At 44.8% G+C, this 25,358-nt stretch overlaps 1 protein-coding gene across 3 annotated transcripts in view; it reads left to right on the top strand.

Annotated features, from left to right (window-relative positions):
• Positions 1-277: 277 nt before the first annotated feature.
• The window catches only part of MAPRE2 (microtubule associated protein RP/EB family member 2), a 70,490-nt gene continuing 45,409 nt past the window's right edge, over positions 278-25,358 (top strand). The window contains exon 1 of one of the 3 annotated variants that reach the window (XM_054179633.1): positions 278-339. Coding sequence is in view for 2 of the 3 variants with exons in the window: in XM_054179632.1 (XP_054035607.1) it covers positions 16,252-16,370 (119 nt within the window). In the remaining variant the exon portion in view is untranslated. Of the gene's footprint in view, positions 340-16,140; positions 16,371-25,358 lie in introns of those variants that run through there. The other 2 variants (XM_054179632.1, XM_054179634.1) reach the window with 2 other exon arrangements.

The raw sequence follows: 25,358 nt of genomic DNA, 5'->3' as shown, positions 1-25,358 counted from the left end.
TGCAGCACTGCATAAGGGAGCTCATAGATCTGCTACTGTATCAGAGGGATATCTGATTGCTGTGCAGATGTTAGACACTGAACCATTGTGAATGCAGCTGAATTCGGGTATTGTAATGAGGGACTTCTCCTCTGGTTTCATTTTTAGCTATTATTAGCTAATATTAGCTATTGCATCACTGCCCAATGGAACCAGACAAAGACCATTCACTGAGTGCCTTCTTTTTTTTTTTAACTGTTTGCCAGTTGGACTAAAGGTTTTCATGTTTTCTTTTCAGTGCCAAATTGCTGCAAGGAATAGCCCCAACCGGCAACCGTGGAAAGTGTTTGGATGCTCAAAGTAAGTCTGTGTGCTTGATACAGTGCTGAGAAAGTACCTAAGAACTTGTGTGGGATGTCTGAGAGAGTAGCTGGATCAGTTTGGTATCAATAATAAGTGATACTCCTGTGAAGCATCTTTGTGTCTTTGAGTCAGGTGATCAATAATAAGTGATAGTCCTTTGCAGCATCTTTGTGTAATTAACAGAGTCAGGTCATCGAGAATCACTCATGAAGCAGAACAAGGGAAGGTTAAGCTAGATGCTGCAGAAGTTTTGGAAATACTTTGGGGTGTTTTGACTGGAGTTGGAATAATAATAATAAAAAATAATTAAAGGAAAGCTAAAGGTGGATGGTGATTCTCCCCTTCTGTCTGGGAGCTTTGAGGAGCTGTTCTTGCTTTGCTTTTGTTAAATGGTAGCTGTTGTGTACGTTATCAGTGCTGCCTTCATAATGCCCAGTGGACAAAGAGCAAACTACACAAAACACCACTGTGCAGGGCTGGTGATTAACACCAGAATTTGTAAGGCACTGTCCCTTTTAATCCCCAGCTATGGGAGTTGAAGTCGCATCCCTCCCAACTTGGATGTCCTCTTAAACTGTCCAGCCTCCAGCTTGGCGTCTGTGTAATCTGTGCAGGGAGTCACCTGCAGAGCACGGAGAGATCAGTGGTACCAGGAGATGGGAGGCCCACAAGGTGGCAATGTTTGGAAAGCCTTCGGAAAGGATGTGCCTGGATCAGGTCTGGGCTTCCTGCGGCTGCCATAGCTTCCTGCCCTGGTGTCATTGCTGTTGTATCTCTGCTCTTAAACACACAACGTGCACTGCAGCCAGAATGGTGTGTAAAAGACGCAGCAATAAAGCTGCTATTTGAATAGGTTCCCTGTTGACAATGCTCACCGTGCTGTGCTGGATACTGTACCTGCCTTTTCCCTCGGCAGGGAGCATGCTGCAGCATCAGTGGTTTGCAGTCCTGTGGGGTGTCTGCGTTCATAGCTAGTGCTAAAATGTGTAGCACCGACACAGTACTAAGGCTGTGCAACAAAGAACTTTCGTTTTACAACATACCTCTGCATTTCTGCTGGTGCTTGGAAAGCTGTTGCAGGCTGTGAATGCTAACTTAGGATGTAGGAGGCATTTCAGTTTGCAGTGCTACTTTGTGCTTTGCAGCTAAAAGAAGAAATGTTTGTCTGAGCCTTGTTTCACAGTGAAACTGGGGATTTGCTCTGAATTATTTAATGCTGTTGGGGGGAAGACTTAGGTTTGCAGAAAGATTTCTCTAGACACATGATAGACATGAGAAATTTTTCAGGGTAAGGTCTGTGGGGGGAAAAAAAGCCCAAGAACTGTCTGTGTGCACTGGCACTGACACAGGTAATGAGAAAAGACTGACACTGGGAGAGGGAGGGTTAAATGGGGAGCCACAGAGTTCAGATTGATTCAGGCTGTGAGAGAAGCAATTAGAAGGTATGCAGGGCTCAAGTGCACTTGGAGATTCCCAAGAGAAGAGGTCTATAATTTAGAGCTGAAAGAGGCTTGTATGTCTCAAACATGAAGCAATAGCTCTGGACTCCAGGAGGCATCTGAGGGCAAGAATTAGACAAATATAAGGTCCTCCTCCTGTGAACACAGTCCTTCCCATGAAGGTGTTGCAGATGGAAGTGCAGGGGGCAATGCCCTGTCTTGAACCACAGTGGATTTCAACTGTCCCTTTCTACTCTGGCATAGAGTAGGTGACTCCGTCCAAAGTCAAGCTTCATCACTGTGGTTATAGTGGTGTTGTCTCACACACTCTGCAATAACAGGAAAACTAAAGAACACAGAGAGCACCAAGATCATGTGCAGCCACTCACAGAAGCAGGCTGCAGCCTCCCCGTCTAACAAACTTCTCTGACAGGTAGATTTCATGCAGTGAGTAACTCTCTCCCTGAAGCAACAGCTTTCCAGTGCATTGCCTGTGAATAGCTGCTGACTGTGTACCATTTCCTCTCTGAATCCCTTAGTCCTTATGGCCTATTATATGTCAAAACCAAGATCTAGCTATCAGCCTTCTAATACCAGAGATTCATTTTATTGCTAGAGAATTAGCTAAGCTGTTAGAATTGCAAAAGCCAAATCCATCTAGCATGCTATTATAAACTAGTCTTTCCTCAGGAAACCTGGTCAGGTTTCAGTGCTTCTCACTGACAAATGGCTGTATTTTTTCATGGGGTTAAGTTGCACAGACAACAACATTGAGGTATGGATGTTGGGACACCCAAGGAATGTTACATTTCTCCCATCAGGCGCTCTCCTGTGCGAGATGCAGATAAGGGAGCTTTTGGCAGTTGCAGTTCCCCGTTTGATGTATTACCACTAAAACATTTACAGCCCATCCTAACACTAGAAAGCAAGTCTGGCTTCTGCTGGAGCATTAGCTCAGGAGTTACCTGTTATATTTCAGCAATTTTGAGATAAGGGAAGAGAAGGCAAATCTATGACTTTATCCATGAGTATATACACACTTTGACGTCTGTATGAACTATTAATTCATGAAGTGTTCAGGGGAGGGCTGAACTAAAAGGGCTGTACAAGCTTTTTCTCTTCCTTGCACAGACACAAATATTCTCTGGCCATTCATGCTGAAGCTCTGTGCAGTTACTGAAGGTAAACTGTAGAAGCATTTCCTTTCACTTCTTTCTCCCTACCTCCCAGCACAGGCGCAGAACAAAGTACTACCTCTATATATATGCAGTTTGTTTCCTACTTGGTTCCCCATTGTTGGTTTCCCCAAACTGATTGACTTAATGTTCACCAAAGACAACCTGACTTCCCCAAGGGCTATTTTGTACCTTGAACCAAATGGCTTAAATATGGAACTAGGTGAACTTTTGGGCTGAGTGGACTGCTTTGAAGGCCTTTTTATTCTAAGGAAGCAACACAAGGATGCTCAAAATGTAGTGTAGGACGTGTATTGAGGAGTCAACTCAGAACACAGCTGCCTTATATCTAGGTTTGATCCATCATGAGAAAACTGGAGACCTAAATCCTGAACCTGAGAGCAAAGTTAGCTGAAATGGAATGTTTGTTTATGGCTGTGTGCTCCCCAGCCCTGTTCCTTTCTTAACTTAGGAACTGGGTAGCTTGGATAGCCTTTTATGGTGCTGTCTGAAAATATTCTGAACTTTGGGGTGACATTTATATTTTTCAGTGCCCAGTATCAAAAATTATCCCACAGGAGCTCAGTGAAGAGTCTGACTCATCAGGATCCCAACTTTGCTTTGCAGAAAGACCCCGTGTGGTTTCGTTCAGCGTTACTAATGAGATCCTTTCCGACGCAGAAGCTGTCAACAGCACTGAGACATTCACACTCGCAAAAACACATAGCTTTGTGGTTGAGGGGCTTATTTAAATAGAAACCTCATTTTTTCCCCTGCTGTAATGAGGAAAAGACACTGTTTCACTAGTACCTTTTGTCTTCAAAACGTTACAGAAGCCTTTTCTTCATTTTATACACAATATGACCCTTCAGAGGTTACAAAATGTTGCCACTTGGTGCCATGACTGCTGAAGCCACGACTGTATACAATAACACATAAAAAGAATTATACCCTTGTTTCTAGTAATCCTTGACTGCCTTCTGCACTTTGCCTATCAATGGTGCTTCATTCAGAAGTTGGAGAATCCTTACTACAGGATGATTCAAGTCATGATTTGAGTTTTGCTCCAGCAACAGCAGGAAAAGAAACAACAAACCAAACAACCAACCCCACAAATTTTAAGGTCTTTTTTAAAAGCTAATAAAAATTAATCCTTGTCAGGTAGTGTCAAGCATTTTTATAGCATCTGGGTGCACTGTGCAAAGCATTTTCTAGATTTTATAAATATAGTCTTGCAAAGGTGCCCAGGACCCTCCCTGATTCTGTGCAGGGATACCATCAGGCTGGAAAACAGAGGATCTTTTTCTACTAGTGTGTGTTTGCTAGGCTCTTTGCAGCTCTGACTGTGAGCACTTGTTGATCACTCAATTGTCCAGAAGGTGCTAACTGCACAGTGATAAGCAGCCCTAGATTTCATCTAGGGAAAGACAAGACAAGGCAAGGCAAAGGCAAGAGAGATGTGGAAAGGAAGGCAAATGAAAGGAAAACAGGAAGAGAAGACTGGGCTGGCACAGTGGTGACCCCTAAGTGTTGCTGAGGAATACGATAAAGAACTGAGACTGAAATGTTGATGCAGATGAGGTGGAAGTGTATGGAGCCTGAGTGCCATGACTGTGTTTGCCATCTGTACCTTCTCTTCTATGAAGTACATGTGTCCCCATCCTCTGGTGTGGCAGGTGCCACGTAACTTACCTGTCCTGCTGTGCTGCTGCTAAAGCAAGCACCTGTACTTGGGGTGCTGGGATGCTGAGCCGTGGCGCTCAGGGCCTCCAGCAGTAAAATTCAGAGGGTGGACAGGCTGCCAGAAACTTGCTCAAGAGGCAAAGAGTAAAGACATGGTTGAAAGGGTTGATTCAAAGATTGTACTATTTTAAGGAGGAGAGTTTGGGTTGTTTTGTTTGTTTGGGGGGTTTAGTTTGTTTTGTTTGGTTGGTTTTGTTTGTGTTTTTTTGGTGGGTTGGTGTGTTGTTTGTTTGGCTTTGGTTGCTGCTGGCTTTTCTGGTTAAAGGCTTTGGTTGTTGGTTTGTTTTCTTAATGTAAGTACCAGCACTTCCCAGTATTTCTCTGCAATCTCTGTGGCTGGTAAATTTGGGTATTCATTAGCTGACTGTGAGGATTCTCACATGATGAAGCTGTTCCATTACCTGCAGCTTCCAGAATCACCCAATATCCTGAGTCACTGAAGCACTAGTCACTGGCAATGCACAGCCCACTGGTGAGGTCAGGTGGAAGGAAGCAACGTGCATTTTTATTTCATAAGTTGTCCTCACGGTAAAAATGTTGCTCATAATGACGGCTTCTCCAGACTTCTGAGGGACTTTTTTTGGCCTGAGGTAGAGTGTGGGAAGGCCACTGTTGTGTGCCCTCCTGTTGTGTTACAATGTAAGGTTGCAAAATGAGAGGTTTTTAGTGTCTCAAGACCTAGTAATTTGTTGTCCTTAATACTTTTCCTCTGTTTTTAATTCAGGGCTTGCACATGTAGTCATCTGTATCACTTTGTTTGTTCCTACCTGAGCCTGGAGCAGGCACACATACAGGTCTGTGGTGGGAGGCACCTACCCATGGGCAGAGTCAGTGGCTGCTGACTTGAGCTTTTAGAGCCTCAGCTGGAGGTCTGCCACCAAAGTGTGTACAGCTGCAGCCCTGGCTAAAAATCCTCTCTGAGTGATTAGATAAACCAGGTACATGTCCTGGTTATCATTTTGTGTGGGGAGGGCCAGTTTCGTGAGTGGCTGCTCCTCACAGAAGGAAGCTGGCAGTGCCCACACGCTAAGGTTTATGCAGTGGCTTCCAGTAGAGCTTCATCCTCTTACATGAGGCTTGGATTTGGCTCACCACTAATGACCTGAGCAGGCTGCATGGGATAAACACCCTCTGAACAGCACTGTAGGAAACACCCTACATTATATTGTAGGTTGTAACAGGAGGAACTAGGTCTCTTCTTCTGTCTGTATAAAAGAACAATCTAGACTGTGCTCAAGTATTTTCAGACTTGGTCTGATTTAATAACTGGGATCTTTTTTGTCTGGTATAAGAGGCTTCGTGTAATCACTCTTTTAAATCTACAGCTTATGTTTGACAAGTGGGTCAGTGGTTAATGGAGGCCAGTAAATCCAGCTGTTTATCTTTTCAGTAAGATCATGCACTTTCTGTATGCTTTTGTCTGCTGGGAATGGAGATGTGTATGTTTTTAATGGCCCTCCCTCTATTTCAGAGGAGGGGCGTGAGCTTTTCTTTTTATTACATTTCATCTGTTCCTTACATTTAAATAAGAATAAAATCACAGTAATACTTCAGCCACAAATTTATGGCAGCAGGTGTGGTACTATTTATTTAATTGCTAGGTGTGGGGTTTTTTAAAAGTTGGTAATTTGATTTTATAAGGAGAATTTGCCGTTGTACATGCTTGCAGGTTTTCTTGCTGCTTCTTTTCTCCTCCCCATTATTTGTGCTGCTGTTAGCAGATTCACCTTCCACTAAAGCAGGCCAGAAGTAGCTTTTCTCCCAACAAGCTTTGCATTGTATGAACCATGCAAGGACACTTTTTGGCTAACCTGACATTTCAGGATTGAGGAAGTGCTTGGTAAGCTTTCTGTAGGGTGCTAGAGTCTAAATAAAGCGCTTTGCAGCACTAGGTTAATAAAGGACTCAAAGTATTCACGGAAACTTGGTCTAACACATCAAGTTCCAAAAGTTCTCTTAGAGAATGCCTGTCAGGGAGAGAAGTTTCTTGACACAGTTTTAGAACTGTTAATTTTGTCATTGTTTTTATTTAATTCAGTGATATGTATGCAATGTGGTGAAAGCTGTCTGTGGAATCTATTTTTTTCCTCTTCATTTGAAGGCTATTTTATTGATGAAGACTTAGGATAAACACTTCAGATCCTCATGACCATTGACTTGCCATTGGAGAAAGTTTTTCATCAATTAATGAGAAAAGTATAAGATTGCTAAGCATTGTGTGAAGCAGCAGTTCAAATTTGCTTAAAAGAACAGCTTCTTGCTCCCGAATGCTACAAATAGTATATCTTACAAGTGTGGCACAGGTCTAAATAGTTAACAGTGAGTTAAAAAGCAAGTGTGTAAGAAAAGGCCAGTAAGTAAAGAGCAGAGGGCCTTGGGTGCTTGTATTTGGCTTGTGAGGAGCCTGGAATAATTGAGGCAAATCTGTTTGAATGATAAGAAAAAACATATATGTTTGGGGTTTTTTTAACAGAGAAGTTGTGTGTAATACATATTTCTTCTAGGCCGGAGAAGGAGCACTCCTTAATTTCTCTGTGAGCTAGTGATCACAAGCAGACCCTTGCAACCCTGTTTTTCAGGGATGCTGAAGGTGCCCCAGGAATTTCAGCTCTTCAGTGCTGGCAACAGCATGGCATGAGGTGTGCAAATTCAGCCCTTAAATACAGGTGTCACTTCTTGGGGTGTCTGCGTGTGAATGTGCATGCACCTCGGCAGGCAAGTACTGCAGGACCTTCCCCTCTGCCTGGTTGAAACGAGGCATAATTAGCTAATGACAGTATGTTAGCTGGACAATGAGTATGCTGGGGACTTTGAGGGAAGGAAACTGATTTGACCCAGGTTCTCTGCAGGTGGCTGATAAAAGAAAGTGGAAACTGCTGAAGCCTAAAAAGGATTATGCTTGACAAAGGAAGGATGGAAAAGAATGGGTAGAAAGAACAATGAGGAAACCTCAGAAGTGGAAAAAAATCCTGAGATGAAAGGAAGGAGAACTTCATCTAGCTGTAACAAGGGAGAAAGAGGACAGAATTTGCTTAGCTGCAGGCCTTGAAGTATTGCATGTATCAGAAAGCACTCCATGGAAGAAAGGAGGGGAATCCACCATAATGGTGCTGAGGGTGAAGCTTACACTGGCTTGTGACAGTGTTTTGAGGAGCTGGTCATAAGAGCAGGGCCCGAGTCTGTGCTTGTAAAATGGAGAAAGCTGACAAACTAGTTTGTGTAAAATGCTGTAGATGTCCCAGGCAAAAAGCAGTTACCAAGAGAAGGGGCAGGCAGCACACACAGCACACCACTTTCTGTGTAACTTCTTGGTGTTTGTGAAGTTGATGGGCAGGTGAGACACCTTTGCTTTGCAAGAGAATGATTTGTATCACGCTGTAAGGACCTGAGAACTGTAGTCTGCAGTAAGGCACTGGATTCTTGGACCAGTCACTGAAACACTCACTACTGAATGACTTGGCAGTGTAATTTTGATCTTGGTCAGGCATGAATACGCTCTGTATTTCTTTCACATTAGCTAGAGTATGTAATAATGTTTATGTTGGCTTTTTGCTGGGTGTGGGAGGATAGACACTTAATTAACAGTTTCCTGGGACAAAGTAACCCCTTCAGATCTCAGTTTGTAATGATCCAGCCCTTTTCCTTCAGCTGGGTGAAGCACTTTTGATCCAATGATAGATAGATATCCAAAAACTTACCTGAGTCTCTTCTGCAACCATTATGTTTTGTCTCAGCCTTCTCCCTTTCTCTTTAGCAGTGATGTCTTGGTCAGGTTAGTAAATATTGACAAACATAATGTTCCTTGTGATGGGTTATGAACCCTGTGCAAGCTTCATGTGTTCAGTATCTGTGATGCTGATATTAGACATGGTGCAACACCACATGCTGAGCAGATCTTAGCCAATAATCATTCCAAAGCATTTAAACTTCTCCTGGTGTAATATGTAGCCATCCAATAGTCATGTGGAGCATTAAACTACTTGGACAATGTGCAAATAAAATGGCTATAAGCTTCATACTGCTTGTACAACAGGAACAGAGAATCATTGATCTGTTACTCTATTCTTGAGTTATTACTGTGCAACATCAATGTCAAATCAAGTCTTCAGCAGAGTAATGTAACAAGTTATGCTGAAAGTCATCCCCCACCAATAAAGGTCTCTCTCCAGTGTGTATTAGACTTTCACCTTAGAAACCTCTGACTTTGACAAATGGTGCTGCAAAGCTGCTCCTGTGTCCTCCTCTGTGTTGCTTTATTTAAAATCTCATTAGACTGAAAAGTCTTTAAAGCCTGTGGCTGATATTTTTGGTGCAGAACAGTAAGAAAGAGCATCAGGGGTAGATTTTCTATTCCTGCTGGATTTTGTCATCTGCACTTTTCCAGACAAGCCTCTTCAACTCCAAGAAATCTAAAGATTCCTCAACAGCTGAAAATGTATAAAGAAATGCTAGACTTGCCTTCTATTCTCTCACATTTCCCAACTCTTCCAGGCCTTTATTATTTATAACTTGTTTCATTGGTTTTGTTTAGGATATGAATATCTGTAGCTTTGCCTTCTTCCAATGGTAACAATCATAAACTACTATCCAGCAACTTAAATCCCAAATCCCTCTCTTCTAGAAGACTAATCTCACTTTGAAGTTTTCTAATTCTCTGAAAAACTGTAGGAACCAGATTGCTGAACATTTGGAAAGTTTTCATTCTGGCTGTTCATAGTCTTGACAACCTGAACTCTGACAAAGCCAGCCTAGAGAACTGAACAGCTCAGTGCAAATGGAAGCAGCAATGGTAAACCTAGAACAGCTCCAGCCAAATAGTTCCATGCAAATGCACGTGAATGAGCCACGAGTCAGCCTCCTGCCTGAGCTCATTTCAGTCAGTATTAAAGGCAGAGTGAGACAGAGGAGTCATTAATCCAAGCATTTATTGATCACAGCCACAGTTTACAGGCTTTCAGATGAAAGCGGCTGCCCAAGGTGTGCCTGAAGCTCTGCTGTAGCCCAGTGGAGATCACTAAACAAATGTGACAGACACCTAAGGAATTCAACATTTGGGTTTGGTCTGGAGTTCATGGAAGAAAAAAATGTCGTCTTTGGAACCATCCTTCACTAAGTGTTTCCTGCTCTCCTTGAAGCTTTGTTATGTAGGAAGTGTTCGAAAAAGATGTTTGGGGTATTGGGTGTGAACTTGTGTTTTAAGTACAGAATCCTTTGATGTCTACTGAGGAGTGCTTCTTTCTGAATGGGAGTTTGTTGGCTGTTGTTCTTCCTTTAAAGCAGCTGGATTTAGCTAAAGCCTGAAAGGACTGGATTTCAGAAATGTCGGCTATTTATTAATGTGAATGGAACAATTAATACCGAGTGTATAACTGGTCTTAAAATACCTTTTCTGATCAAGGTTTTCTGAAATCCTGTTTCTGAACAAAACCCACACCCTGGTTTTGCAGGCAGCGTTTGAACCTTGAGATAATCCTCTGGTTTTCATTTGATTTGTACAGTAGCTATAAAAGGTAGCTGCTCCCTTTTAGAAGAACACCCCACAGGCTGTGGCTCTTCAAGACCTCTCTCTCTAGTGAGAAATTCATCCACTAATGGTCAGATTGGATTTGCTGCTATGGGGCTGAATTTTCAAGAATGCTCAGTTGACAGAGCCCCCAAGTTGTATTTTACTCTTCCTCACAGGCACAGAACGCTTCTTAAAATATTCCATGTGACCTCTGAAATATAAATATGTCTGCCTGTTTAAAAATAGACTTGAATTACCTCATAGGGACGTGGTCCATACACATTGTGTAATTGGGACAGCCCCCTCTTTCTTTCTCTTTATCTGTCTCTCTCCAGGGAAGGCAAATAATCAAGACTTTGCTTAAAGTGGCAACGCCATAATCCCCAAGGGTGGGAAGCTCATTCTTTATCTACAGGATGTCTGGAGTGATAAGTAGCTGTTTTATTAAAACTCATGCAGTGTTTCTTTGTCCTGCCAGAATTATCATTTGCTGTTTGGTATGGGGAGTTTAAATGCAACGTGCCCTGAAAGGCATAGGAGGAGGTAAAGGGATGGAGGTGGGAGAGTTTATTCAGTGCTGTCTAAACAAAGTCTATAAAGTTATTGTTTTGAATTTTCACTTGAAGCGACTTTACACCACAGTGGGAGCTTTCCTTTGGGCTGGTCAGTGCAGCTTACAGTGTATCAGTGAAACAGGAAATGTGAGTTCTTCTGCATAGCCCAGGTCAGCTTGAAACTTATTACAAACCACATCGTATCTGACAGGTTCACTGGGTTAATAACATTGCTGCTGCTAACTCCCTTACGGACGTTTCTGTGCCCCATGTTATCATTACAGGTTAGAACTGTGCACTAATTTAGGCTGGCCCAAGCCAGTGCTCTCTAATAGACATGTGGCTGCAGACACCTCCTTTATACTTGCCATAAGTGTTATGCAAACTGGGATCTTCCATCTCTTCTGTTCTTAATTTAATAATTTAAGAACAGAAGATACTTTTATTCCTTGTGTATACTATCAGAAATTAGGCTGATTCTGATGCAGCCTAATTAAATATCCTTATGGCTAAATCCATCTTTCTGACTCTACTCATGCTAGCAATAAAGTATATCTATACATCTTCATAAATGGACTCTCCCTTGAGCAAGCAAGGTGTGTTCAAGACTTAATAGAATAACTATTTTTATAGCTCTTCCCAAGCTTTCTTCTTCATTTGCTTTATTCACTTACTTTGAAATCTAAACCCTGTTGGCCAACTCCTTGAGGTAGAGCCTGGTTTTGCACACATTTCTGCTGCACACACCTGAGTGGTAGAAATGGCTTTGATCTTGCTCTGTAGCTTGTGAATGTATTGCTTTGTAGAATTCTGTTCATCTTCATCCTGATAAATCAAGACTGAGAATAATCAAATCGAAAAAGCAGACTGTATTGGTCAGGACTGCTGCTTTACAAAAGCTGTTGCTAGCTTCTGTTTGCCTGAAATCCAGTTTCCTCTTTGCCTTTCCTAGTGGAAAAACTGCACTTTTGTGACAGGAGTGTTCATGGAACTCCTCTGAAAAGTGTATGGCCTACAGTAACTGTTTACATGATATTTGCTATGGTTTGAAGTTGTAGCTGAGATGTATTCTGAGAGCAGCATAAAGAAAATCACACTGGGTTCTTTAAGGACTTGAATAGAGATGTCAGAGATGAGGGATGCTCACTGGCCACTCTGGGGTTAAATGTGTTTTTCTTGATCTCACCTCTTATTCCTCCCTAAAGTTATCCAAGCAGTGGGGAATTTCTGCAGTCATTAATTGTATTTATACTTTGGCTATGTCACATACAAGCAGTTTTAGGGAGATCTGGGTTTTTTAATCTTTTGGCAAATAGCAGCAGAAGTCTCTGTTGTGACCATTGCCTCTGCTCGCAGAGGCTGTGCGTTGGGCACTTCTTTTGAGTGTCAAAACACTCATAATTTATTTCCATGTGAGCTGTCAAGTACAAAATTCCAGCTCAAGCATGCCCGAAGCCTTTCTACCACTGCGTTTTGGGCTTTTAGGGGATTTCGCTCTCAGGCATTGTAAATTATGCTGCTTGGCCTTTGTATTACCGTAAGGGAGGTGTAGAGCAAGCGAGGAGAGAGGAACTGAGCACAAAAGCTCTGAGGAGCATGGTGTTTAGGACTGTTGTAGTGCTGACCAGTCTTCTCTCTGCCTAGTTCACAGAGCAGAAATCAAACAGCTGGAATGCATGTGTGAGGGTGGGGTTGTGTGCCTCTCACCCTCAGCACTCCTGAGGCTACTTGTGCTCTCTAGGAGAAGTGTGGGATCACTTTATGGCCCAAGTCAGGTGGGAAATGGGGATCAGCAGGCTGAAATGGCACAGGGGCAGGTTACCCTCAGAGGATGCCACATCTCCATCCTTGGACATTTTCAAGGTTTGGGTAGACTATAATTGTGCTGTCAAACATGATCTCATCTTGTATTGATGACAATCCTGCTCTGAGTAGGAGCCTGGTCTGGATGACCTCCATAGGTCCCTTCAGCCGTTGCCTCTGTGGTTCTCAGTGCTTGAATGTCCATTACATCAGGTTTTGTAATTCCACCCTCTGGCATTATTTGCCTTCCTGGCTCTCTGCTTTGCTTAGTCTGCATATTGCTTGCAAGTAATAGATTTTGGTACTGTCATCACACTATAGGTGTTGGATATTTCTTTCTTTTTATCAACACCATGCTGACCTTTTACTCTTAAGCTGCTTTTCTGTTTGTAGGCCTCCTACATGTAAATCTATGAAGGCAGCAGATATGCACAGGCACCTAATAACAGCAACAGGTAGTTCTTTCTTGGTCTGTGTTGCTCAATCTACTTCTGAGACCTCTTTGCTCAGAATGATAGAAGTGAGAAGATGACACTGGTGGCTTCCTACATGTAAGGATAAGAGCTGTGTTTGCAGGCCACACAGTGCTCAGAAACAGAGATGTAAGCAGATGAAGTGCCATGTCTGTGGAATCCACATTGTGCCCTGTGTCCCACAAGCTGTGCTGGATCAACTAAAGCAGCATGTGCTTTCTGAAAACCAGCACCAAGCTGCTTTAGCTGAGGCCTGGCTCAGCCTCTGTAAAGGTGAGGTGCTGCACTGAGAGACAGCAGGTGTTGTCTGCCCCTGAATCCTCATGCAGAGGCAAGGAGGGGTCTGAAGCAAGGCTGCTATGCCTGCACTTCGCTCCTGTAGCCTTGTCAGCACATGTTTAAACAGTTTTGGAGGCTTCAATAAAGCAGCTTCTGTTCTTTGATACTACTGAAGAAATTAAGATGTTTTTACAAGCTGGAGCTGCAGAGCATTGTATTGCTCACTGCTTAGCAGAGCAGGTAAGGGCTATGTCTGGCAGCTAGTGACCTTCTGCAGATTATTTTTACCTTCTCTCACCATGCAGCTTTTCTGGCTTCTCCATGCTGCTGAGCGTTATGAGATGCTTACTGGCCTTTTAAGCAGAATGCATTTTGTTGCTTGTTTTGAAAAAGGACTCAAAGGCAACTTTCTCCAGTGGGTTTGTTGTTGCCAAATGAAAGGAACATTTTTCAGTGAAGTGTGTCAACAACAAATGTTCATAGGTTGGTTACTGAAAGCAAAAATTTGAGTCCATCTGAAAACCTGGCAGGAAGAATAAATAAAGCCTCCTGTCTCGATGTTCAGAGGACCATGGCAAATTGGCAGACTAACATGAGGTTTGGTAGAGATTGCTCTCTCTGTGTTAATGTATACACCTGATTTAAATCCAAGGAGTTTCCCAGTAGTCCAAGTGTTGTGCTGTTGGTGTTATCGATTGCCATTCACCTTGCATGTTCTCTGTGAATCCAGAGTCTGTATCAGGAATACACTAAACTTTCAGCAAAATGTCACTTCAGATTAGTTAAATTGTAAAATCACTTTCTTAGTGATGAAGTCTGAGGTATAAAGCTGATCAAACTCATACTTCAGAACTTTTGAGTTCTGTTAAAATAGAATCATAGAATCAACAAGGTTGGAAAAGACCTCAAAGATCATCAAGTCCAACCTGGCACCCAACACCTCATGACTACTAGACCGTGGCACCAAGTGCCACGTCCAATCCCCTCTTGAACACCTCCAGGGACGGTGACTCTACCCCCTCCTGGGCAGCACGTTCCCATGGCTAACAACACTGTGAAGAACTTTCTCCTCACTTTCAGCCTAAACCTCCCCTGGTGCAGCTTGAGACTCTGTCCTCTTGTTCTGGTGCTGGTTGCCTGGGAGAAGACACCAACCCCCTCCTGGCTACAACCACCCTTCAGGTAGCATATGCCTCTGAGAACATACTGAAATACTGATAGTGCTTCTGTTTGACCTGCCACCTTGAAATTCATTTGAAAAGACAGTTGGATTTGGGGCTGTGGTGGTGGTTATTGGCGTGGTTTTTTTCTTTCCTTCTTTTTTTTATGATGTTATGATGTAGATCTGCCCAAATGTTGGTTGTGTTTTGTTCTTTTGCATCTAACAGCCTTGAGGTCATACAGAGCTGCTTGGACACTGTGCCTATAATCACTCTTGCTGGTTTCTGTTTAGAGAAAACAGTTTGTAAACAGTCGGGTAGCGTTGTTTTTGTCATGTGGTAAATGTGTGAGTTTGGATCCACTCTTGGGATGTGTGGGTAGGCTTTACTGCAGTGATGTTCAGGTCTGGCTCTGAGGATGACCAGCATCACTCTGTGGTTAGCATCTGAACTTTGGAGGACATTGCAAGGGAAGATGTGCAGAAATCAGAGGATGTGCAGAGGAAAGCAAACTGGGGGGTTGGGGATAAAAACCCCTTTTGAATGAAGAGGAGGAAGGGATGAAGAGTTGTGACTGATGGCTTTAACAGGTAGCAGTGCCAGCAGTCATCAGGTTCCCTTCTTGTTTCTGACCCAAGCAAGACTTTAGAGGACTTGCCTTCAGATGGTTCCTCTGTGTAAGACACAGAACAGAAGGCAATGCATCTTGCCAGATGTTTTGCTGTGCTCTCCAATGAAGACATCAGCAGGGATACAGAGCTAGGTAATTTTGACATCCTGGTGCTTGGTGTGGGAGAGCAGTGGAGATGGCCATTACCCCGGCACACTAAAGCAGAGGGAAGATATTACGGAGAGCTGGCTGGTGTTTCCCTGTTGGAATTGTACAGCTGCCGTCTGGGCATTGGAACAGCAGTGTTGGGGGTTCGTTCTGTCCTGAGGTCAACAGCTTGAGGTCCAGTGTCAGGGAAAGGCGGATGATCATCGAATCATTTTTGTAGGAAAAGACCTTTAAGAACATAGAATCCAACCATTCTCCAACTCGACCAAGCCTGGTGCTAAGCCATGTTCCTCAGCACCACCCCTCTGCAGATCTTAAACACCTCCAGGGCTGGGGATTCAGCCCCACCTCGCTAGGCAGACCCCTGCCAGCGCAGAAAGTGACGCTGGGGAGGGTCGAGGAGAGGAGGGCGATGTCCAGATGTCGGGCTCTGAGCTCTTAGTGCTTCTCACAAAACCGGAGCGAAACAGTGGCCGCCGTTGTCAGGGTTAGAGGTGCGCAGAGGAGCGACACGGTTTCCTTCCCCGTTCCTGGGGGGACACGGCCGTCTTACCGCGCCGCCCACAAGCCCAGGGACAGGCACCGAGGCGGCGGGACAACGGCGTGGCTGCCGAGGAAGGGTCTCGGGCGGCTGCCCTGGCGCTTTGTCTGCCCGCTCCGAGCAGCACCGCCTCGTTGCTCGGGCCTCGCCCGCCAGCTTCGCCCCGTGGGGAACGGCGGGTGCCCCCTGTACACACCGGGGGCGAGTGCCTCTTTGTGTGGGGGCGCGGAGCGGGCCCGGCGCGGCCTTCCCCGCCCCGCTCCCCTCCCCGGGCGCAGCGGGGCGGCCGCGGCGCCGGCCGGTTGCCATGGCGAGGGGCGGTCACGTGGGGCGGCGGCGGGGCTGACGTGCGCAGCGGGGCGGAGCGGCGCGGAGCGGGCGGGCGGCGAGAGTCCGGCTGCTGCCGCCACCATCCGCACACCAGCAGCGCGGGGCTCTGCGGAGCCGCGGGAGCGCCAATGCCCGGACCGACCCAAGCCCTGTCCCCAAATGGCGAGAACAATAACGACATCATTCAGGATAACGGGACCATCATCCCCTTCAGGAAGCACACGGTGCGGGGGGAGCGCTCCTACAGGTACTGCGGCGGCGGCGAGCGGGGCGGCGGCGGCGGGCGGGGAGGGAAGGGAGCGGGGGGGCTGCAGCGCAGGGGGCGGTTGCATAAGGCGGGGGGGCTGCAGCCCCCCCTCCGCTCCCCTACCCCTGGACCCGTCGGAGCGGGCCAACGCATTGTCCGGCTGGAAAGCGTTTGGTGAAGAGGCGGGATGTCTGCGGGGTCTTGCCGCGCCCGGCGAAGAAAGGCGGCTAATAATAATAATTTCAGAATTCAGTAGGGAAAGAGGTGGTGGTGGTAAGAAATTAATATATAAGCGAGAGAAGGCAGAACCCTGCACCGGCAGCCAGCTCCCGGTGGGAAGAGCCGCAGCACCTCGCTGCGGATCTGGGAGGTGGCGCCGTGAGGAAGGCGGCGGCCGGGGATGGCGGGGCGCGGGCAGCCCCTGCCCTCCCCGGGCATCTTTTACTGCCCTGTGGGGCGGCCGGAGATGCCCCCCTTCCCCAGCGCCCCAGTCCGGGGGTGACAGCCACCCCCAGCTCTTCGGGGCGGGGGAGACACACAGCCCCACACCTCGGTGCTTGCGCGGATGGGGGGGCGGCTCCATCCACCCCTCCACCCAGTGGCCACGGCGGCCGGAGCCAGCCCCATTTTGTATTTATTTAATGGTTTTTCGGGGCTTTTTTTTTAGGAGACCGTATCCTTTGTCGCAGTTGTAGGCATTTTTGATGACTCGTTTGGCATGCGCTGCTGGCAGCGCTGCTGCATTAACATCTCCGACAATGTGCTCCGGTAGATAAGCTCATTAAAATTGTTTGCATTGTTTGATAAGGGTCGCGGCGCAGCCCGGAACGCAACTGGTTTGATGTGCTGCTTGCTGCCGGCTTGAAGGGAGATAAAATGCGGGCAGGGGCTCCCCTTACGTTCCCGTACGGCTCTGTTCAGTGCCGCCGGGATGACAGCGAGCGGTGCCTCTGCAGAGAACACGCCCCTCAGAGCTGGCTTCCCAGCAGCAGGAAATGATGCTGCTTTCAAAGAGCTGCCCAGAGTGGCGAGTTGTACGCTCGATTAGATGAAAACAAATGTGGATGGCTTGGCTTGTTTGTCTAAAGAAAATCGCAGGTTTTATTATTTCTTCCCCCCTTTTTCTTCTCCTGAGGAGTAACAGAGCCGCTACCGGCAGAGCTGACTACTGTTAACCTGAACAGTGAACCTCATTGTTGATCACACACTGAAGGGTGATTCTGAAGTGCGTTGGAGACCCAAGTGTGTGGTTTATTGAAAGGCAACAAAATGTAGTGTGTCCCTCTCTCTGAATCTGTTGGTACTTTCTGTAATGAAGTCCCAATGCACACATTTACACAAAGTAGTAGAATTGTTGTGGTAAAGATCTGTTTCTACTTGCAGAAAGACTGGAGCTCTCGGTTCCCATATCTGAGCAGATGAGATTCTAGGGGAAAGCTCTATTTCCTTCATGTACCTTAGCAGAACAATGAATTAGATTTGAAATGAGTTGTCATGCATCTGGTTTTAATTATTCTGATGTGCCATAGGTGCTGCTGATTGCTTTCTCACTGCTTTTCTTCAGAAGGGTTCTTTTGAAGACCTCTGTTGAATGAGGGTCTCTGTTACTCTCTAGCAATAGGTTTGTATGTAGTTTTCTGCAGCCATCAACAAGTCAGTGTTCTTGTCCTTCTGCCTGTTGTGTCATACATTGAACTATGTCTAGAAAAGGCATTTTGTGTGGCTGCTATGTCAAGCACATAATGATGGAAATAGTCCAATCACTTGCCCAGTTTTCCAGAAAGTGTGAAGTTATTCTGCGTCTGAATAGCCTTTCACTCAGTATTCCTTAGTCCTGAAGAGCTTTGAGACCCTATCTGCAATATAAAGCGATTCAGTACTACCGATGCTAATGTTGTACATTGTTTTAGGGCAGTAAATAAAGAATCCAACATATTTCAGGAATAAACCTTTTATGCATAGACAAACACTTCCACAGGGGAGTCCTATTTAGGTTCTTTTTGCTTTGTGGAAACCTAATCTGATCCACAGTGACGGCAACTGTAACAGTGATTTCCCCCTTCAGGGAGGAGAATGGGCATTTGTTTTCATCTGTATCTCTGAGGTACCTTATGAAGTAGATGCCAACCATAACAGAAACAAAACCATAAAGAAAATATGTGAAAACCCCAGTGACACTTCTCCTTGATACTGGGAAAGAGGAGGCTTTTAAATTCCATGGAAACCTTCAGTAGCTGGACTGGTTTGGTCCATGCTAAGTTTGAGTTGCAGCAGCAGATCATTAAATGGAACAGATCAGCGGTACCTTAGTATTGTGCCTGTTGCCATGCTGGACTGTTGGTGTCATGAGGACTTTGAGTCAGCTTGTACATCTTTGCCATATGACATAAGTTGCTGTGCTTCAGATTGTTGGGCTGGTTTCTCCCATCTGTATCTAGAAATATGGAATAAACATGTACTTGATCCAGCTGGAGCATGACATCAGACCAGCAGTTGTACAGATCTAGGAGTACACACTTTGGTTGCAATACACTTCTCTGTACTGCAGCTTTGCTCCAGTTAAACTGCATTTACTACACATGTAAAGAGAGCCTTTTTTCTTCTCTAATATCAGAAGTGCTTTCTTATTTTACTTTTTGTAGCATGCTCAGTTTCAGATGTATTTAAAACAGAAGCAGTGTTTGTTAATCAGAAGTCGTTTGTGTTTGTTTAGATGTTCTCAGGCCTAAAACCCAAACAAAATCACCCCAAACAAAACAAAAAAATACCCACAGACTACACTGTTTCAAGTACCAGCTCCTACCTAGGAGCTGATACCCAAATCAGATTCAAAAGAGCTGAAGTTTAGACCATCTTACAGACTAGGAAGCTGACATGGAAGGAGTTGGCCTAAGTTATCTGCTGAGTTAAGGATGCAGCAGGGAACTGACCCTGTACCACATGAGCCCCAACCATGTGCTCTGTATGCAAAGCCACAAATAGTTTTCCCCAGTCTTCCAAAGCACATATTATATTTTGCAGACTGGGACATACAGGCCTGAGGTGTTAAGTTTCTCATCCAGCCTTATGTAGCTCCTAAATGGAAAACAGGCACTTTGGCATAAATTTGAGTCAGGGGGAGATGTGTAAATAACTTTCAGAGTAAATATTTATGTAAATGCTTTCGGAGGAAATAGCTGTGATCAATCTGTGTTTCTCTGGTGCAATGCTGTTTCGTGCACTCCAGATCAGGAGACTGACTTTAGAATTTGATTGGAACTGAGGTGTCATTTTGTTGGCCCAAAATAGCTTTGGGCTCACTTCTGAGAAGGGCATTACATTTAATTATAGGTGGTTTTTTTGTATGCTCAAAACAATTCAATGAGAAACTAAATCAATAGCTGTGGTGAACTTTTCTATTTATTTTTTTGTTTGCCAGACTCCAAGCATCTTGTGTGGTTGATCAGTTCATCATCCTTTTAAAAGCCAGCTGCACAAAGAGTTTGAATATTTCCAGGTTTGAATGGCATACCTGGCCCAAACCACTCTGGTCTAAAAAGGACAAACACGGTTTGCATCCTCCATTGCAGGATTGACGTTGATTAGATAGGGTTGGGTGGTTGGATGGACTTGGAGGTCTCTTCCAACCTGGGTGATTCTGTGGATTTCATGCCTAACTTTTGCTTCATCATTGAGCTGCTAGAAAAAAATGTTTTTCTGGTCCTTCTACACTTGCTATATTTAGTTTTATTCTGAGAACTTTCATCAAGAGGAGGGGAAGTGGGCTAACTTCCTGATTATTTGTCTTCAAATCACTAAACTGAAAGGGACAAAATCAACCCCCTTCTTTCCTGTCTGTGACTGTATCTTTCTAATGGTATCTGGTTTAAATGTTTGTTTTCTCTAAGTGTTGTCTTCCTTTTAGAAAGCGTTAAGCTGTGATAATGAAAGCTAGATGGAAGTGGCGATTTCCTCGCCCTCTGCTGAAATACTCTTTGTAACACCCTACAGTTTATCTGGCAGTCTTTTAATGCAGCATGAGCTGATAACTTCCATGATGAAAGCAGAGACTGGCATTACAGTGGTTTGGTCTTTGCCTTCCCAACTGCTGATGAATTGCCGGACGCAGGCTGGCCCCATGTGGCAGAGCATCCTTCCTCGGCAGGACGTGCGCCTGCCACTGCCTCTGGTGATTCTCTGCCTTCCACACATGTGCAGCTTTATTCAGGGTACAAAGGGAGACTTAATACTTCCCGTTACTCTGGGCAGAAGGCATCTCTTGCCCTAAAATTAGATTCCATTGAATATAGTAAGCAGGTAAGTCCATTGAAGTAAAAATCTCAGTAAAAATTGTGTATTAAGGCCCAAGCTTGATGAGAACTGGGAAGGTGATATGGAATAAGAGCAGGGAGTTGTCCTTTCAATTCATAGTACAGACAGGCAGGACTGTTTTCATCCTCTGAAACTGTAGATGCTAGTCAAAGCAAATGCTATTAAATGGATTAGTAACTAAAACATCATTTTCAGAGGCGTTTGCTCTTGGCCTAACTGCTGCTGTTGCAGATTGCCAGCATTTTGTCCTAGATTTCACTAGAAGTCAGGCAATAATAAATGACTGTTAAAAACACAAAACAAAACACCAAAAACCCAGCAGGAAAAAAAGCTCATAAATCACACCCCATAAATTTGGCTTGAGCTTTTCTGAAATGGGTAGCTGTGATAACCTCCTTGTCTGTCAAGCAGCTGGACTGCAACAAGCTAGTTAGTAGCTAGCCAAGAGAAGACCAGCCTGATGACTTGTCAGCATGAGAAGTAACATGCAGAAATCTTTCTTTGGTTCCTGTGAGCTTAGGTCCCCTCTATTTTCTTTCACTTTCATAAAGCTGGCTTCCTGTTGCTGCTGCTGCTCTTTAATCTTGTTTTCTGATTAGGGAGTACTCTGCCTATGGAGGGCTGTTTTGGTGTCTTCTGCTGGGCAGGTTCAGCTCTCAAAGTACAGAGTAAAACTGTATGAGGATAACTGGGAATCATGTGAGTGCATGTACATGTCTCAGAGGGTTATGAGTATGACTCTGCTCAATACTGCATCAGCATTTTAAAGCCTAGATAGCCTGTGCTTGTGTTATTGGGCTACCTCTCTTGACCTAGATTTAGATCTTCCTTGAAGCAAATATCTTCACCATGTTTTGGGAGTTAGGGTTATTTGTTAAAACTGGGGGTTAAAAGAGCGTTAGCTTTGTGGAAGGAGGAGGGGAAAACAATGCTCCACAGACAAACCAGTTTGTATCAGGAAATGAAAGTAACTTTCAGACAGCACCATCTTCTCAGCTTTTGCACCCAAGACTTCTCACCAAAAAAGGTCTGAGTATGCTGAATTTGCACCCAGCCTCTGTGGGTTTCAGAAACATCCTGTAGGTGGGAGGCTGCATTCTGGATTTCATTGCGTGGTGTGGGGTTTTTTTTAACTACCTTGTTGAGCTGCATAGCAACAGCAGTGTGATTCTGGCACTCAGCAAGAGAGTGAGCTTAGGACATGCGAGAACTGAACCTGATGCTGTCACTTCGAGAAACGCTTTGGCTTCTCAATCTAGACTCCTGAAAAACATGCAGCACTGTGAAAGAAAGGTGATGTGGAGGTGGGGCTGTGGACCAAGAGAGCCTGATTAAAGCTGTTTCTTTGAGTATTTCCTTTGCTGCACAGAGAGATTTTGAGGGAGATGCAGCTGCTTGCATGACAAGCAGGCTGGACCACAGGGATGTTCTCCTAGGTGGCATACTTGGTGTAAGCTTTTGAGATACAAAGCTTGTTTTGGGAGATAGTAAGGGGGGGGGGAAAAGTGACTGTCCTGGGTCTATATTTCAAGCCTTGGAATTCACATGAGTGACTCTTTAAAAATATCTTCAGAGGTTTTGGGGCTTAGGGGGGAGGTTAGTTTAATTTGACAGTCTTCTCTCCTTCCTCATGCCCAAAGCTAATAATAGCAAAGGCTTGGTAAGGAAGAAGATAAATTGTGTGCCAGCTTTTCGTTCTGGAGATGCAACTTTCAGCCTTTGTTTGATAATTGAAAACGAGTGGCCTCGCCACATCTGTTCTCAATCACACAAACCACCGAGTGGGATGGCACGAAGGCTGTAGCATGGAGTCAGCTTGGTGGTGGTGGTGGTGAGACTGGTGCTGCACCGCGACAGCATTGGGACGCTCGTGTCGTTGTTCCCTGAGTCCTGGCCTCCAGCTAGCAGCAGTGATTGCTTGCTTCCAGCATTGGTGCTAGGGAATGTAAATGGAAAACATCCGTCTTTCTTCTGCGGGTAGTGTTAGCTGAGCACTGCGTAACCGTTTGGATCTTGCTCAGGCCTCTGCTGCCTGACTCACCAATAAAGCATCTTCTTCATATTGTTTCATTATAATTAGGTGGGAGGGGAAGGGGAATATCAGTTCTAAATGTTTACTGAATGCGTATTTAACAGAGGGGAAGGGGAATATCGGGTCTAAAAGTTTACTGAACGTGTATTTAACTTCTGGAGTTGTAAAAGCAGTGGCTGTCTTTTAAACGCAATTCTGTCGTGCTGTTACATATTTAAGTCAAATTTAAAAGCTTGCCTGTGAGATTTTGCCACAAGTTTGTCTGGTTTTCTAGTGGTGTGCTAAGTTACTTAAATATTTGATAGAGAAGGCTCAGTGTGATGAAATCACATCTCTAGAATGGCTCAGCTTAACCAGTCTGAAATGATTTCTTGTCTCCCATAGAGCTCCCTGTCTAGTGAAGGGTGCTCGTGTTAAATCTGTGTTTTTGCTCTGCTATCCAAACAGGAAACATAAACATGGAGTTCAGACTTAAGGATGTAGCTTCCGTAGGAAATCCTCCAACTGTGCCAAATTGTTGTGCCTGGACAAGAGCACAACATGCAGGTTGTGGTCTTGATCATCTGGCCTTGCATATGGCCACCTTGCATTGCTTGCCTGTGTTGGCCGGGGGACAGAAGAGCTCTGGAATGTGGGCGAGGTGGTGGAAGATGGAGATGGTGAATCTTGGTCCCGCACGGGTGGAGGAGCAAGGACAGAAACGCTGTTTTGGGCTCATGTGAACTTAAACAGAGTGTGGTCTGGAGCAGTATCTAAAGAAGCCACACAAACTGAAAAATCCTCAGTTGGGAGTTGAGGATTTCTTGTGTGTAAGATGGGCCCTGCTCCTGCGTGGCAGCTGACAAGAGTGAAGGAATAGCTTATTCTGCCGTATTAGTATAGTTTAAAGCAATGCTGTATGTCTTGGGGTTTTTGTATGGCTGTGTGTATTGTTTCAGAGGTTTAATTTGCAATATTGCCTCTTGACAATTTGGAACCCTGCAAGATAGCCAGCGAGATTCATGGACTTCAGTTTTATCTTAGGTGTAACTCAAGTGAACCTCCCCCTTACAGCAGGGTTCCTTAGTACTGTACAGATTTCCAACCCAAGCAGCTGTAATTATTCAGAGATGCACATGAATGCAAATCCTTGCCTGTCACTCTGGAATGCAGTGTTGATGCTCGAAAGGGCTAGCTGGCAATACGTATTAAACAATTTGGGGGGGATGAAAATTCATTTTAGGCAAATTTTACGTGCTTGTTATGCTTTGCTTCTTAAGGTTAATCTCTGTGGAGCTGGTCCAGTAATGTAATGAATAGGAAGCGCTGAAATATTTGAAGTGGAATATGCATTTGCTTTACTTATGGATTCAATGTAATACAAATCATAGCTTATTAAAATAACTTTAGAATCTGTGAGTAATTGTCCATATGGAAGTGGAATACATAACCCAGCGATATGAAAGTCCCGCGGGAGCTTTCGTATACAGAAAGCCTCTGGTGTGTAGGAGTGCTGGGAACATGGAGACAGTGAAGTGATAATTGGTTGAATAGAAGGGATTAATTTTCCTAAAAGGACAGCATTCACATGTAAATAGCTGTTCTGTTGGAAACTTTGTTGTGCAGAATGACATTAACTGTATTTTTCTGAGTTACTGTTTGGTGTCCGTATCCCTTCTTGCCTCTATTAATGCTGCAGAGTCATGCAAGCTGCAGGTTCTGAGCTGGGATTGAAAGCACTGCGTTCAGTCAACACATTCATGTTGTGCCAGTTGTCAGACTTAAGGAGGCATAAGGAATATTTCCTTTTTGCTTTTCTTCCCTTTAATATGTATTTCTGCCTGCAGACGTTCAGCTCTCCAGGTTTTTAATGTGATCCCCGAGTGTGGCGAGTTTCACAGTGGCAGGGATGCCATTGAATAGTCTTGTCTCATAAGCAACTCTGTTTTTAATGCAGTTGAGGCTGTTGTTTTCCAGTACCACCTTAAGACTCCCTTCTAATTTTCCTTGAAGTTCTTTCTGCACAGTATAGACCTAGTGGTGCTGGTGAACAAGAAGAACATGAGTCAGCAGTGCGCTCTTGCAGGGAAGAAGGCCAAGCCTGTGCTGGACTGCATTAGCAGGCATGTAGCCAGCAGCCCCAGGGGAGTGACTGTTTTCCCTCTGGTGCTTCTAAGACCACATCTTTCGTATTGTGTCTGAATTTGGCCCCTCCCATTTGAGAGAGAGAATGACATACTGGAGTGAGGTGGAGGGCCACCAGGATGGTGAGGGGGCCTGGAGCATGTGAGCTAGGTTTGGCCAGGCTGGTGAAGAGGTAGCACAGGAGAGAAGATCTCATTGCAGTCTCTAGCTATCTAAAGAGAGTGGAGGTGGCATTGGGAAGATGGAGCCAGGTTCTTCTGAGGTACATGGGAAGAAGATAAGAGGCAATGGCAGTCAGCAGCTGCAACAATAGAAATAGCTTTAGATATTGGGAGAAAAATTTTCAGTGAGGACAGTTAAACACTGAAAGGGATTTCTTGGAAAAACTGCGGAGTATCTGTTCTTGGAGAGTCTCAAACCTCAGCTAGGTAAGACCATTGCTGGCTCTGCTGTGAGCAGGAGGTTGGTGCAGCAATCTCTGGAATTCTACCTGAGTCACTTCATAATCCTATTCAACTGTG

The sequence above is a fragment of the Dryobates pubescens genome, chromosome 3 (genome assembly GCF_014839835.1).
Source record: "Dryobates pubescens isolate bDryPub1 chromosome 3, bDryPub1.pri, whole genome shotgun sequence".
Taxonomy (NCBI): Eukaryota; Metazoa; Chordata; class Aves; order Piciformes; family Picidae; genus Dryobates; species Dryobates pubescens.
This window is presented reverse-complemented; position numbering and strand designations above follow the sequence as displayed.